General features: G+C 38.5%; 2 protein-coding genes across 5 annotated transcripts in view; one reads left to right on the top strand and one right to left on the bottom strand.

The window, feature by feature from the left end:
• Positions 1–14,916, bottom strand: part of INPP4A (inositol polyphosphate-4-phosphatase type I A) — a 134,789-nt gene that overhangs the window by 5,564 nt on the left and 114,309 nt on the right. For all 4 annotated transcript variants that reach the window (XM_060233855.1, XM_060233853.1, XM_060233852.1 and 1 more), the window contains 8 exons: positions 12,094–12,126; positions 8,930–9,102; positions 7,425–7,548; positions 5,836–5,962; positions 4,919–5,059; positions 4,317–4,414; positions 3,212–3,324; positions 2,767–2,921 (listed from right to left, as the gene is read on the bottom strand). In XM_060233855.1, the coding sequence (XP_060089838.1) occupies positions 2,767–2,921; positions 3,212–3,324; positions 4,317–4,414; positions 4,919–5,059; positions 5,836–5,962; positions 7,425–7,548; positions 8,930–9,102; positions 12,094–12,126 (964 nt within the window). The remainder of the gene's footprint in view (positions 1–2,766; positions 2,922–3,211; positions 3,325–4,316; positions 4,415–4,918; positions 5,060–5,835; positions 5,963–7,424; positions 7,549–8,929; positions 9,103–12,093; positions 12,127–14,916) is intronic.
• Positions 1–14,916, top strand: part of TMEM131 (transmembrane protein 131) — a 271,084-nt gene that overhangs the window by 147,728 nt on the left and 108,440 nt on the right. The gene's annotated exons all lie outside the window — the stretch shown is intronic.

The following is a 14,916-nucleotide window of genomic DNA, read 5'->3' as shown; positions in this document are numbered from 1 at the left end:
CAACAGGTGTACCAAAACAACGACAAAATAAAACCAAAAAGTGGCAAAGAAAGAAATAATACAGGGAAGAGAAGAAAAAATGTTGAAGAAGCCACAACAGAAAATAGAATATGTTAAGTAAAAGGAAGGAAGGAAGGTGTGCCAATTTTAAAAAATAATAATAAAAGGCACAATTATAGAATAAAGGAGAGAGAAAGAGAATAAAAAGAGAAAATAAGAAAGAATACTGTAGTCTACTGAAAATAAATACATGTAGGTTGAACAACAATGGTTTTCCATGTTCATTTTCTCATTTCGCCAAGCAATGTCCCATGCTACTCAGCCATGCTTCCACATGCTGCAAAGAAATGGAGCTCTGAAAAGAAAACTGAACATGAATAACCATTATAGCATTTGACCCTTTCAATAATTCTTCAATGAGAATTGTATTGAGTTAATGCAATAACCTAGTTACTAAATATAGACACATTAAAAATAGTTAGTAGGTTAAGTCTGAAAATGCTTTTTAAGGCATTAAAAAACTGATGAGCATAATAAATTGGCCTCTTTCTTAGCCAAAAGTGCTACCTGCTAAGAAAGGGTGACTTGTCCACCAAGAATTCTTCATCTACCCTATATTTGGGACAATAATTTTGACTAATAGTTTCATTTTAAATTTTCAAAACTAAAAATAAATTTTAGCCTTTTGGGTTCAGATGGTAAGTACCCCTCCCCCTTAGATCTGATCACTGTTGATTCTTTGTTCATGATTTAGGCTGAAGACAAATGGTATCACCACTATAAAAGATTGAGAAGTGGGGGCAGGGTGGAATTTCCAAATTATCTCTCCCCTTGTAATTCCTTGTAGGCCCCTAGCTTGTTATTCTATCTAATTAGTAAACAGGCTAGCAATGCAGGGTGTAGATAACAAAACACAGAAAAACTGGGACATCCATGAACAGGACAGGAATCTCAGCAGACTCCCCAGGTGGTATACAGAAAATATGACTTTGTAAATTAACAAAAAGAAAGGGAGGACACTCTAAAAACTGGCCCGATGAGGACTGAAAATGCTCCAGATGGGCAAAATGTTGAGAGAAGCTGGGTGTGTTAATGGGACAAAAAGGATGGAAGGAAGATCAACTGCTCAAGCCTATGAGGGCACAGAGAGCTGGGGGGGGGGGGTCCCCAAGTTGTTGTCTCCACAGTTCCTTGGAAAGGTCTCACCTTGTAATTTTAAAAGTAAGCATAAGATATAAATATACTACCTTGATGCAAAAAAAGCTATTTTGCAGTACCGGATGTGAAAGCTATCTTCATTTCAAGCAACATAAATTAACTTTAACCAACCAGCTAGCAGCTATTTTAATAGTTCAGCAAGATCTTTTCATGAATTCTCTCTTCAAATCTACACTATCAAGGCAGAGAATCAAGCCAAGGAATGTCTTCTTGTTCCATTTTTATTTGTTAATTACAAAATTTGAATTGTAAGAGAATTCCAACACTTACATGTTCCAAATTTTGTTACATATGAACATCCATAGTTTTTCTCCTAGTTGTTCAAAACAACATAATGACAAGGAATTCTACTCCCTCCCCCAAGTTCCAGATCTGGGCTAAAGATACTAAATGCAAACCAGCCATTGTTCAGCACTTTCAACACAGAATTGATTTTAACACAAAATTACCAAATTTGGGGGATTAAATGTACAAACCATAAAATACTACTGAAAAATTAATAAGAAAACAATTGGGCATGTTTCTGTTTCTCATATTTTGGCATAATATTCTGAACATCGTAGCTGGTTTAGTCATACATCAGTTGCACTTGGTGGGATTCCATCTCATGGAACCCTATAGTTTATGGACAAGCTTCAGAAGGCAGAAATATGAACACGTCACTAGCAATGAATACTTTTTTCGCAGACCATTGAAGATTCAGAAAAGGTCAAATAGCAAAGACATACAGAAAGGATAAGAGAATTGAACACTAGAGAATTTGGTGAGAAGACACACAATACAGTCAGCAAGAGCGAATGCTGAAAACAGGACTCCACAGTAGTGCTGAACCACACTGATAAAAGACTAAAACGGGATTTCTTATCCTTTCTTTTTTGGGGGGAGGGGGGTATGTAAACTTGGAGCTCTCCAGCAGTGCTTGAAACAATGTATTGGACAACAATAAACATTCACTTTTTTTTTAAAGGAGAATTTAATTTTGAAAACACGTCTGCTGCTTCAGAAAACAGAGGTTAAATTGGTATGACAGGTTGTGATGGGTTTTGACTGCTGCATCATGAAACATTCATAATGACAATTTGCTAAAGGAACAAATTGTACCGCTACTGAAGAGTAAGCATAGCAAACCAATGCAACCTGCAGATGTGTATGTCACAAAAAAGATTCCCTCTAAGGAAATGGTGTGAAACAACAAACTGGCATCCAAGGTAATATTTCAGTTTACAAACTTTTGAAATGGCAGATCAGAAAAAACTGTCTGCTTTGCCATTCCTTTTATCTTGGTAACTGTCCAATAAACTAATAAAAACTGAACTAACCCACTAGGTTCATCTTTGAAGGATTTTTTAAAAATGTAAATGTGCCAGTTCTTCATTTTGAACATATTAAGTGAGATCTAAAGTATATCAGGCAGCTGTAGTCTGGGCAATTTAACATCCTTAACGTATTTAACGTATAACTCTACCTATCAAAGACTGAGTCACCCATCTGCAGTTTACATGGCTCCAGGATAAGGAACAAGTGGCCTTTAAGCAAACCAGTTCTTACCTCCGCATGCATTCCAGGGCCTGTGTGAAGACCTGAGGAGCCATTCCATGCTCATGCTGTAATATTAAACACTGCTCCAGAGTCACCGACATGGCAGTCCTATCCTTGGCGCTTTTACAGCTTGTAAACCGAACACCATTAAGTCTGCGGCAAATCTAGAAAAGAATATCAATTGTCAGTCTTCTTTGCAGAGTCAATAAAGAATACAGCTGTTTCCCAACTATTAAAGCAATAAGCCACATGGACAGTGGAATAAGGAATGGGCAGAGTTTGGTAAGGACAGAATTACATCATGGTCAGCCTTCAAAAGAAAAAAATTATCTACGAATCTAGGTTGTTTTCCTGGGGGAGATTTCCATTAGCTTCAAGTGAACAGGTAAATGGCAAACTGAGTTGTAAGCGTGTATCCATCAAAGTACTGTTATAATGAAGTAACAGTAAATACCTCAGCAGCTTGCCAAAGAATATCAACATTCTTATTTTTCCTTGCATGTACATTCTGTCCCAGAAACCGCAGCAGTTCAGGCAGGCACGTTTGACTACGAGATCGAGGTAGACCTTAAATTTAAAACCAAACACAAAACAAGAGTATGTCTCCTCAGGGGTCAGCATTTACTTAAGTATGCATCATATCATGCATTAAAATAAATGCTTAGTAGGGTCATATTTTCTGTAATACCTTAGAAGTTTTATGGATATGAACTGTGAACTCAATTAGTTGCTACCAGTGGACAGATTTTGTATTCCAGGAACTAGAGTCTTGAAAACTATGCCAGTTTAATTGGTCTTTTTATTATACATTAAACACCTACTTTAAAACATTAATTGCTCACAACACTTTACATAAGACATTGCAGGGGTGTGTGTCTTGGAAGTGGCTTAATCCTTCCTGGAACTGGAAATATCTTATTTTGATTTCTATCAGTTTTGCAACATGGAGATACTCATATTCCTGTTCTTCACTGAGGTTCAAACTACACTGGAGGTTGGCAGACATGTTTATGCCCAATCTGCCCCAATCGTGTATCAAGATAGAGCGGTATGGCATTTTAAGAATTAAAAGGGGGAGGAAGGTGAGTAAGAAGCACTCAACTTTCCCCTCTGTCCACTGTGTACTTCACCAAATTCTTCCCCCGATGGGTTCCAATGCCAGCCCAGCTAAGAGAAAAATATGTCAGGTGAGGAGCTGTGGGGGAATAAGCAGTGGGTGGGAGGGTTTCACACATTCCTTTAGCTTAAAATTGGATCATTCCTGAATACCAAGTTTTAACAACAGGACTTTCACTGTGACATGAAGTTCGAGCCTCTGTATACTGCCAATCCTTTAAGACAGTGTGCCATGAAACTGAGAGAGGGACAATCTCCCTTGTCTTTTATTTAATAACTTTAGCTGAAATCCTATCAATCCTCCCATGAGTAGATTGAGGATTTGCTGGAATCAGAATATCTCAGTGCATTCAGGAAGCATTGACTGTTGACCTTTGCAGTATTTGGACAAAAATGTTTTACAGAAATCTCACTGCTTAAGTGAAATTCCAACATATACTTACAATCTTCAGGCAAAACTTCTTTGAACTGCTCAAAATAGGAATTCAACCGTACTAAACTTTCCATGTTAATCACTTCTTGTAAAGAGGTGTCCCCAAACCTTTAATGACCAAATATGGTGCATTAGTAAATACACACATACATACATTTTTCTCACCAAGCTCAGTTCCCAACAATGAACAAATTAGTTATACTAATTGGTATATTCTGTACTCCAGACACTTAAAATCCGTACAATAGGATTCTGTAAAATTCTACCAGGTCACTCATAATAGGATTTAATGATAGATACCCACCAATGGCACAAAGCTCATAGCTGATCAATAATACTATTTAGGCCAGATCCTATACAACAGAAGGAAAATAAGGGTGAAGAGAAACCCACATTATGAGAATAAGATAAATAAATGACCAATATTTGTTAAAGAAAGAAGAATGCTCCAAACAGGTACATGTCTTCAGCTTATTCCTAAGCAATCATTTGGAAAATCAAGAAATAATTAACTGGATTTGTCTATTAATTAACTCAATATACTCCCAGTGCTCAAATAAATTGTTTCACCACAGTTAAACACAAAGCATTTTAAAACAGAATTATACGTACTTCTCTGCTAAGGTTTGTTGTTCATTGATCCCCACATTGAAGAGCACAGGCTGAACTCTCAGCAGCATGCCACTCTGAATCTCACGGGGCAGGGCATCAAATAAGGTGCTTGGCAATGGAATTCTCACATTAAACCCATCACTAATTTAAAGCAGAATTTTAAAAGAAAACCTGTTAAACAGGATCGGTAATTTTGAACATGTAGAAAAGGACAGAATAGGGCTCTTATACTGGCCAAACAGACCTCTCATAAATGTCTTATATGGCCATTAATATTCTTTGACATATGTTCAGCAAGATTAATGTCCAGTCATCTTTTGTTCCCATAGTAAATAAACACAGAGTAAAGGAGCACAACTTATTCTCTGGATGCTGTGATTCTTGTACTTCTAGAATGTTATTAAATCTCTTCAGCAGCCACAAGTTTAACAAATTCTGAGCTTATTTGCACATTTTGTCTTAAGGATGTAGAAACTTCGCTACTCAAGACAGAACCTCTTAAATAAAAGAGCATTCTAATGTAGGAAATGCCACAATTCCATTGGAACATCAGTGGAATACCCACACGGCCAAGTCTTCCACACTCCTATGCATAAAGCATTGTTTTTCTCCTCCAGAACAATGCTGAAACAGGCCAGTTTTTCTTCCCCCATTATCACCCATAATATTTTCCCAGCAAATGAACAGAAGTGTTCATATAGAAAGAACAAATATAACAAAACATTGATTGTGATACACTTTTCATAGCTGTTTTTTGGTTGTACACAAGAAGCTAACAGTTCATCATTGATCAAAACTAGCCTCAAAAACGTCTATGCAGAAGAAGCATATTTTTGCCCAGTTCATATTAATCAAATATTCTATTTTTATCAGGACCTGCTTTCACAATTTCTCCCTCCCATCCAGTTTATTTTTACCGATTTCCTGTAATGACTGGCAGCATGTCAGCAGATGCATTTGATGTGGCCTGAGTTACTTTAAATGTTACATTCCTTAAGTCCATTATCCCCACACTCATGTCTTCTAGCATTGCCAGCTCTTCACCTAAGTGAAAAATGGGATAAGAAGAATCGTTTGTTATACAGAAAACGTGGAAAACAACAACACAAATTTGATTAAGGACTGAAAAAGTAAGAAAATGCATCCACAGACATATCTATATATTTAATGTTCTTATTTGAACTAAAAACCACTAATTTAAATTTTTGCACAAAGTCCAACACAGGAAAAAAAATCAGAATTTAATTTAATTTAATTTCAAAGGATATTAAATTCTGACTCTGAAATTTGATAAGTATTTTAAATGAATCCAATCTTAACATTCTGATTTTAACCACTTTTTCTTTGATGCAAGTTTTTTGGATTTCAAACTATATTGTTTCCAAGTTAGTGCACCCAGAATCAGAGCATCAGCCTTAGAGATTAATTTTAAAGGCAGTGATGTTTAAAGTACTCTTGTCAAGCTCATTGTTTTCTAGAATCTGATTTTATTACACAACCATGTGGGGCATTTATAAACTGGGAATGTTGAAACTTTTCAAACTAATTCAGATCAGGATAATTTATCCATGAAACCCACCTCCCAAAATATGTCTCAGTTGCAAGTGACTTTTTTCCTAAAGTACCTAATGTTAATCTGGCTGATACTTCAATTCCTATTAAGGAAAAAAGTGAGCTACAATGAGCAAAGCAACTGTCACTACTAGAAACAAGGCCACAATTCAAATAACTACTTGAAGTGCATCAGATGGCTTGTATGCACACCTCGTAGGATTTTTTACATTGGGGGTAGCCTTTTATGCAGTAGCCTACCTACACTGTTCCCAAGGGTCCTTCAACCCTCAGGCACAGCTTCCTGGTAAGAAGGATGCTGCAGAAGACAGTAGGAAGTGTAAAGTACCTGTTCCACCAGTAAGATCTGCTTGTGCTTCTATGAAGAAGCAGCCCCCTAAAAACCCTTGTAAAGTTTTAGAAGTTATCTTTTTATAAAATGGAGAGGAAAGGAAGCCGCTCCTCCAAAAAGCCCCATTGCCCAGAGCTAGTTGTGCAGTTCACTAGATTTGGCTCAGATTTATCAACATACAACTGTACTGCTCATAAAGTCATACATTGTTTTATTTATTAGTTTAAAATATAACTGCGCTTCATAGTTCCAGGCCGGGCTTTTTTTGTAGCAGGAACTCCTTTGCATATTAGGCCAAACACCCCTGATGTAGCCAATCCTCCATGAGCTTACAGGGCTCTTCTTATAGGGCCTACAGTAAGCTCTTGGAGGATTGGCTACAATCAGGGGTGTGTGGCCTAATATGCAACTGAGTTCGTTCTAAAAAAAAAAAACCCTGGTTCCAGTTCAAACTTTTTTGTTGCTAAAATAGCAAGGCATGTATAATCTGATATGTACACTTTCCCAAAGCATTGGAGAGAGAAAACTCAGAAATTCCAAAATGACCTGGAATGCTTACTGGTGGCACTAGGGGGAGGGGGTTATAGGTGGGTTGTTCTTTACCATAAGTACTCAAAAGGCTTTCAAATTGTGCCAGCAGACCAATGGTGTACAGCTGCCTCAAGAATCCGTCATCATGCAGGCAGTTCCTCAGTTTGATAATGAAGCCACAGATAAGGGCTGTCAGCTGCAAAAGAGAATATGGAAATGACATATTTGAAGACCACTGCCCAAAGTGTTCAGAATTCTCATGTCCCTTGGAACACATTAAGTGCAAAGACTTATGTGGCTTTTTAATGCATTTGGTGTTAAAACAAGAAGCTTTCTAGCAAAAGACCCTGAAAATAAAACTTAGGCTCCTTTACAGCCACAGCCCCTCCCCAGGAATGAAGCAGGAATCCAGCAGCACCTTCAAGGCTAACAATTTTTATTGGGAAGTACTTGTGAATTGCCTGCATTGTGCAGGGGGTTGGACTGGGTGACCCTGGAGGTCCCTTCTAACTCTATAATTCTGTGATTTTCCTCTGCCTTGGGTTCCAAATGGGAGTAGATTTTTAGAGGTAGGTTTTAGTTTCTACTATGACCTTGTGCTGCAATCACAATGCTTCCAGGATTTCCTATTCCATATGTTTTTTACCCCCAGACTTGCTTTTGGAAAGAATGCAGTCCAGGCACACTAGAATACTGTATGGAAGGGATAGTATGCGTTTTCATGCCCTGTGTAAAGATCCTGCCCACACAGATGCCATTTTACCAGATTTTTTTTTTTGCCCTGCTGAACAACCAGAGGTCTTTTTGAATCTTTAAAAAGAAACTGGCAACTGCTATAGTGCTATAATGATCTACTGACACATAACTGACAAATAAATAATAATACTTATTTCAGATTTAATATCACCCTCATAGAGCCTGTATGAAAGGGGGGGGGGAGCAAAAAAGGGGACAGAAGTCACCACAGTAGATGTGACAAACACACCACTGAAAGCTAGTATGGATTCACTGTGGAGCACATGTGGAAGGGAAAAGTCAGAAAAAAAGATAGAGGAAAAAGCTCATTAAACTCCTATGCGTGGAGACTCTGCCACTAATGTATGGGCCTCTGTAGTTGCAGCAGTCAAGTCCAAACAAATACTATATATGGTGACATTTAGCTATGAGTATGGTGAGGAGTGTACTCAGGCTAACAATCCTCTGTGTGCAAGAAATTCCTAAGAATGTATTCCCCTGTGTAGTGAGAGGATAGGAGTGCTGGTACAGTTGTCCTGAGGATGGCTGATCAGACCACAGGTTTTACATCTGCCTAGCATCCTTTGTTAACAGATACTCTTCTTTTCTACAAAAAATAAAAAAGATAATTCTGTTCTCTGTTAAACTTAAGACCATAAAAGAAGCCATGTTGGATCAGGCCAATGGCCCATTCAGTCCAACACAGCAGCCAAAAATCCAGGTGCCATCAGGAGGTCCAGGACACTAGAAGCCCTTCCACTGTTGCCCCAACATTTAATCTCTCATGTTCATTAACCCATGCCAGGTCCAACTAATTAGTACATCACTACTTTCTTGCTTACAGTTTGGCAAAAAACAACATCCCGACGATACTGAAGGCTCAAGCAAAGAGCTATCGTAGGTGCGCTGTCTTGCATCAGAAGAAAGACCATCGCTTTCTTTGCCTTATCGCTCATCATGGCCACACAGTCTGTGAGCGTTGTCAGCAGTGGGTAAAGAGCCTCACTCCATTCACCTACAGTGTTGACAAGGAAAGAGAGTGGAATAGCAACAAAAACCCTGGGCATTTTTATAATCAGCTTTTAAGAAAGAAACATTCTAAAATAACCTGGGGGAAAGCTAATCCTAGCTAACGTTAACCATGGTTAAAAGTGGTACTATGCCAGACAGTGGTTAGTACTGCCAAGGGAAGGAAGCATGAAATTCCACATGAGAGAAAGGAGAGACAACCCACTTCTGCTCTCTCTACCACAGACATTTCCTGCTCTCTCTCTCTTTTTAATATCACCAAGTTAAATTAGTTCAGTCTCTCCTCACATGATAAAGTCGGTCCCTTCCCATCTCAAACTATTCCATTTAGTCTGAATATTTTGAAAAGAGACTAGGGGCGTGCATTCAGATCTACCTGACCTGATAATATACCCCAAAAATAACTTACTGGTATTTTTCAGGTATAGTTCAACTTCCCAAATGTATCCTGATTTTCTTGGGCGGAGAGGGTGGGGGGAAGAATCCTGAGAAAATCCCAGATATATCTGGGGATTTGGGGTAGGTCTGAAAACAATGGATAGGCAGAAGCAGATAGCTTCCGCCTCTCAGCTGTTTGACATGCAGGCTTATGCAGTCGCTTTAAACTTTAAAAGGACTGCAGAAGTCAGCTTGAGGATCAGCAGTGTGGCAGGGAGCTGAGAGGTACTTGCCTTGGCTGTAGTTGGCTTCCCTTGCAGCTTGGTTTACACCGGGCTGTAAGGGAAGCCAGCCCAAGATCAGCTGGGTCAGTGAGGAGTTGAGAGTCCCCCACTGGCACACTTCTGTGCTGCCTTCTCCTGATGCCTGGTTTAAGCAGGTTAAAGCAGGAAAGGGCAGCCCAGCAGGGATCACTGTGCCCACAGGGAGCCAATCACTCCCTGCAGGTGCAGCTCCACACTGCCTCCTCCTGGTGCTCAGTAGTTTCAACCAGTTTATAGGTGAAGCCAAGCCAGTCCCAGGATTGGGCTGGTATTTTTTTACTGGCATTTTTTGGTTTGAGTCTATTGGTCCCCCAAAAAATTCAAAAATCCCAGATCCAAATACTATACTGGTAGTTGGATCTGGGATTTTTTGGGAATCCTGGAATTTTTTCTAGTTTAATAGACTCAAATTGAAAAATACTACATAAAAAAACTGCATACCCCTAGAAGAGACTACAGTATGCTTTGCATGTATGAGGCCAAGGTATGTTACGCAGTGTCTCCTGGCAATAGTATTGCAAAAGATGTGTGACTGCAGAGACTGCCGGGCCCTGGAGAGCAGTTTGCAAAGTTGGTTAGCAGACCATTTTTCTGACTCTGACCAAAGCAGTTCCTTATATTATTTATTTTTAAAATGGCTAGAAACTGTGCTCCATCTATACTTGGTCAGTAAAAACAGGGCATATGTTTTGCTTAAGGAACTTGCAAACAGATATTGTCGTTATTTTTAAAGACACAATGTTCTATTTTAACCAATTTTATCGTGGAGGTAGAACAAAACATTTCTACCATCCTAGAAACTAAGCCACTACCAGCTTGTGCCATATAAAATGGGATGAACTGAACTAAGAAAGAAAAGGGTCAGTTCAGGTATTGGAATGTAACTGGAACTAACTTTGACTAAAGCTTCAAGGAATGACTAAAGTTTCCTTGACAGCCATCCAAAAGAAGGGCCGTTATGGAAACTTATTTTTTAAATATCATAAAGCAATGAGACAGTTTAAATCCATATTCCATCACGTAGATAGCGAATCCCACAAAATAAATTCAGGAAGATTATTTGGCTTTATTCCTCAACACACAGTTGGATTACTTTAACAACAGGAAAATTCTTTTTTTATGAAATAGATTTTCCAAAACAATCCAATCCTCTAAAAACATCTAATCCTCTAAAACATCTTTGCAATGAAAAATAAAGATTATTCTTTGACAAGTATGTTTGCTTTGAAGAACTTTTCACAGAAAAATTAAAGGTTTTTTAATGCAACTAAGAATAGTCTTTCAGAGACTGCTTTTCCATAATGAAGAAATTAATAAATATTTGTTTAAAAACAGTCCTGACAAATGGACAAAAATTCTAAGTAATTATAGTTAGAACCTGGCAACATGCCTAAAACAAATGGAAACTCACACACACACAGTAAATCAACAAACATGTTTTAATTTAAAAAAAAAAATCCTCTAAAAATAAATTTCCAACATTTCAGAGTTGCACTGAGATGTTATAGAACATTTTCAGGAGCAAGAAAGAGAAGAAAAGTGTACAAAACAAACCAAGATCAATGCAAAGCACAGGAATAATAAGTCCAATCCAAACTACTGGGTTCGGACACAGTCATGAGGCTCACAAGGTGGGTGGCTGGGACTGCTCTTGCCTTACCCACTTTACAAGATTGTTGTAAGGAGAAATAGGGTTACCATTATTAAGCACTTCAAAGTCTGTATCTCAAAAACTGCCAATGAAATACTAACTACAAGGATGTTTAAAATGCCATTATTACCTAAGGGCAAGCAAGCAATTCCAATTTCTGGTCTGCAGACTGCTTCCTGCCAATTTAAATAGGTTAGATTCAATGACTGAGAGGCATGTTGTAGCCACAGAAGGGCTTCTAATATGGCATCTGACTGAATTGGGCATAGTCTCTGTCCACATGTGCTAGAAGACCACTTTTATCACTGCTCTTTAACCATTAGTAAATACAGGGAAGTTAAGTGGAAACATGTAAACTATTGACTGCCTTTTGTATTGCCTTATTTTTGGCTGCCTCCTCATCTTTACAATGTGGCAAGGATAAGACAGTAAGAAGACATTAAAGACAGTATTTCCTGCCCTCAAGGTTCCAGCCTACTAATCTGACAGCAAAATATATGTCTCAATGGAATGTTGTACAGCTTCAGCAAACCTCCTTAGTGCTAAATGCAAACCAAAACATTGTTTGCAGTTTTTTTTTATTAAGCAAAAGGCATGAATGGGTAAAAAAACAAAACACACATACCTGGGCTTGATTCTTCAGGAGTGGGACTGCAATCTGCACAAAAATGGAGGTGCAACATGCATGATTAAGGGGCAGCAACACATTTTAAACACAGGCAACTGCAATGCTCAGTACAGGGATTCTCAAACATTTTTGACCCACTGGACTACCATTTCAGGCAGCCTGTTCCATGGATCTCTTCTCCTTCTACTTGTGTCCTACTCTGCATACACTTGTCATGAGGATATTATACCAAGCAAAGGAATTCTTTTGGAAACTAGAAGTCAGGTCCCACACAGCAAAAATGGAAGAGACTCATGAACACGGGTCTTCCCGTCACAATCCACATTCTCCAGCAGCCCCTTTTTACCCATGAAAATCTGATGCCAGGGCTCAGGGGACCTGAGCACATAAAAAGCCACAAGAGGCTACAGGAAGGACGACAGAGTGAGTGAAATCATTTCTCCCTTTTATGCCAGTGGAGCCTCTTGCACCAGCAGGTGGTGGATGAACCAAGAGGGGTGATTTTGTCCAGTTCACTTGCTTCCATGAAGCCTCCTCATCCATGCTGCTTTTTATCTGAATGAGCACCCCAAATCCAGGCATCAGCTTTTTTGAAGTTCAAAATGGACTACTGTGGTAGGAAGAATATCCCTTTCTGCAAGTGTCTTGGACTTCATAGGATTCAGCTCTAGAAGGAGAAGAGATTACCATGGTGGACAAAAATAAAACTCTGTGGTGAACCAGCAGCTGCTGCATGAGCTACAAAGACAGTTTGAGAACCACCAGTTTAATGGCTTGCATTAAAGCAGCTAAACAGAAGAGCAGGACATTAACAACATATGTAGGGCACGTAAAGTAACCTAACGTACATGTTTACACATGACATTTTTTAGGTCTAAGGTGCTTTGTGTGTACACCCAAAAATGTCAAGTGTGAATACAACCAACATGTTTGTGAACATTTATATTTTATGCCTATGCTTATCAAGGAGCACAGAATGACTATGACATCTCTAAGGAATTCAGTGACAAGTGTAACATGAAATTATCCTGAAGTTCACTGTATTATTTTAGAAACATCCAAACTCCAGACCTTATTTTACAGAACTGCTGAGCCTCAAAAAAGGCTGAATCCTATTTCCATCCATATGAGAAGAAGAAATGCTAATCCCCCCTAAAAAAAATACCTGGAATCTCATGTCTCACTGATTATTCTGCACACCATACAGGAGTACTGAGTATGTAATTTCTTTCAGCAGCCTTTCCCATCAATGCCAGGAAGTGCTTTTAAATTTCCTAAAGTTTAAAAAGCAGTTTGACATGTTGGAAGAGAGCGCTGTCTCTGGATTTTTTTTAAAAAAATCCCATATTTATACCCCCAAAAAGAATTCTGGGGGGGATTTGAGGCTGCACCTAGAGGGGAGAGGCTGCACTCCACAGAATTCTGAAGAAATACCCTGGGAAAGGCCAGTCTGTAGTATAAGCTAATCACAACCTGTATTTCATAATCTTGTTTTCTCTCTTGAACTATTTATATATTTGTATACCTATGTAAGATGGGTACCAGGCAGCTACTGGCAAAATATCACTTTGACAATCATGATAACTGATATTAAACACTTTATTTTCAGTAGCAATATAGCTGAAGCGCCTTTAATTGCAATTTAAAATGTATATTAAAACACACAGCAGTGAAATATACGAAGACATTACAATGGAGCTAAACACATAAGTAGGTAAGACATATTGAGACATCCTTTCAACAAAAATTGCAAAAGAAACATTAATTTTCTTTCAAGCTGAAGTATTTTCTATTCAATTATAATAGTATGAAATGGCTATGAAATCTCAGGAACATGTATTTGTATTAAGAAACAGAAATGGAGAGAGGGTATGCAAAAGAAAGTTTTTCATCTCCTAAATCATGTTATTGTAGGAAAAAATGATTTTGAAATCATGCATACACATATGGAATGTACTGGTTTTTTAACACAGATATTCTGTTTTTATATATCCCTCTACTAAAGCTGACCTATAGCTGTGACAGGGAAGTTTGATGCACAACAACTGCTGCGAGGAAAAGCACAGTGTTACATTTATATGTACTGTGTTGACATAACATGTACTCTGTCAGAGATACTAGAACTACACCTCTGATTTCTGCAGGAACTATACTGTTTAAAAATTCCATTTCCTTGGCTCCATTTCCCAGAATGCTCTCTTTCTTTCCATTTGATATGCTGCTTTCTCAACAGAAAATACTGGAATAACACTCCTGTGCTTTCCTCCCTTCAAGGATAATGTTAGATGAACAAGCCAATCTTAAATCACATTTTCTTGGAAGCAAGAGCCAGTTGGCCTGACCTAAATGGTTCAGGCTAGCCCAATCTTGTCAGATTTCAAAAGCTAAGCGGGATCAACCCTAGTTAGGATTTGGATGGGAGACCACCATGGAAGTCCAGGGTTGCTATGCAGATACAGACAATGGCAAACCACCTGTTAGTTTCTTGCCTTGAAAACCCTATCGCATCACCATAAGGCAGCTGTGAGTTGATGGCACTTCCCACCACCATTGAGAGCAAGTTCATGTACAATATTCACCAGGTTATTAACTACTTATATTGGAGGAGGAGATCTAGGAAGCTCCTCAGATAAACATTTGAGCAAGGATTTCCCTTTTCAAAGTTAACAGTGTTCATGCAGCTCTCTAAATTTCTTCTTTCAACATAAGTACACAAATAATCTGTGTGAATAGTCAAGTGCTTAGGTATGCAGTGCTCAAAGAAAAATAACACCTGACTTATCTCTTGGACTCCACAGAATCATACCTCAACTACCTTAC

The sequence above is a fragment of the Heteronotia binoei genome, chromosome 3 (genome assembly GCF_032191835.1).
Source record: "Heteronotia binoei isolate CCM8104 ecotype False Entrance Well chromosome 3, APGP_CSIRO_Hbin_v1, whole genome shotgun sequence".
Classification (NCBI taxonomy): Eukaryota; Metazoa; Chordata; class Lepidosauria; order Squamata; family Gekkonidae; genus Heteronotia; species Heteronotia binoei.
The sequence above is the reverse complement of the archived record's forward strand: the minus strand, read 5'-3'. Positions and strand labels throughout refer to the sequence as shown.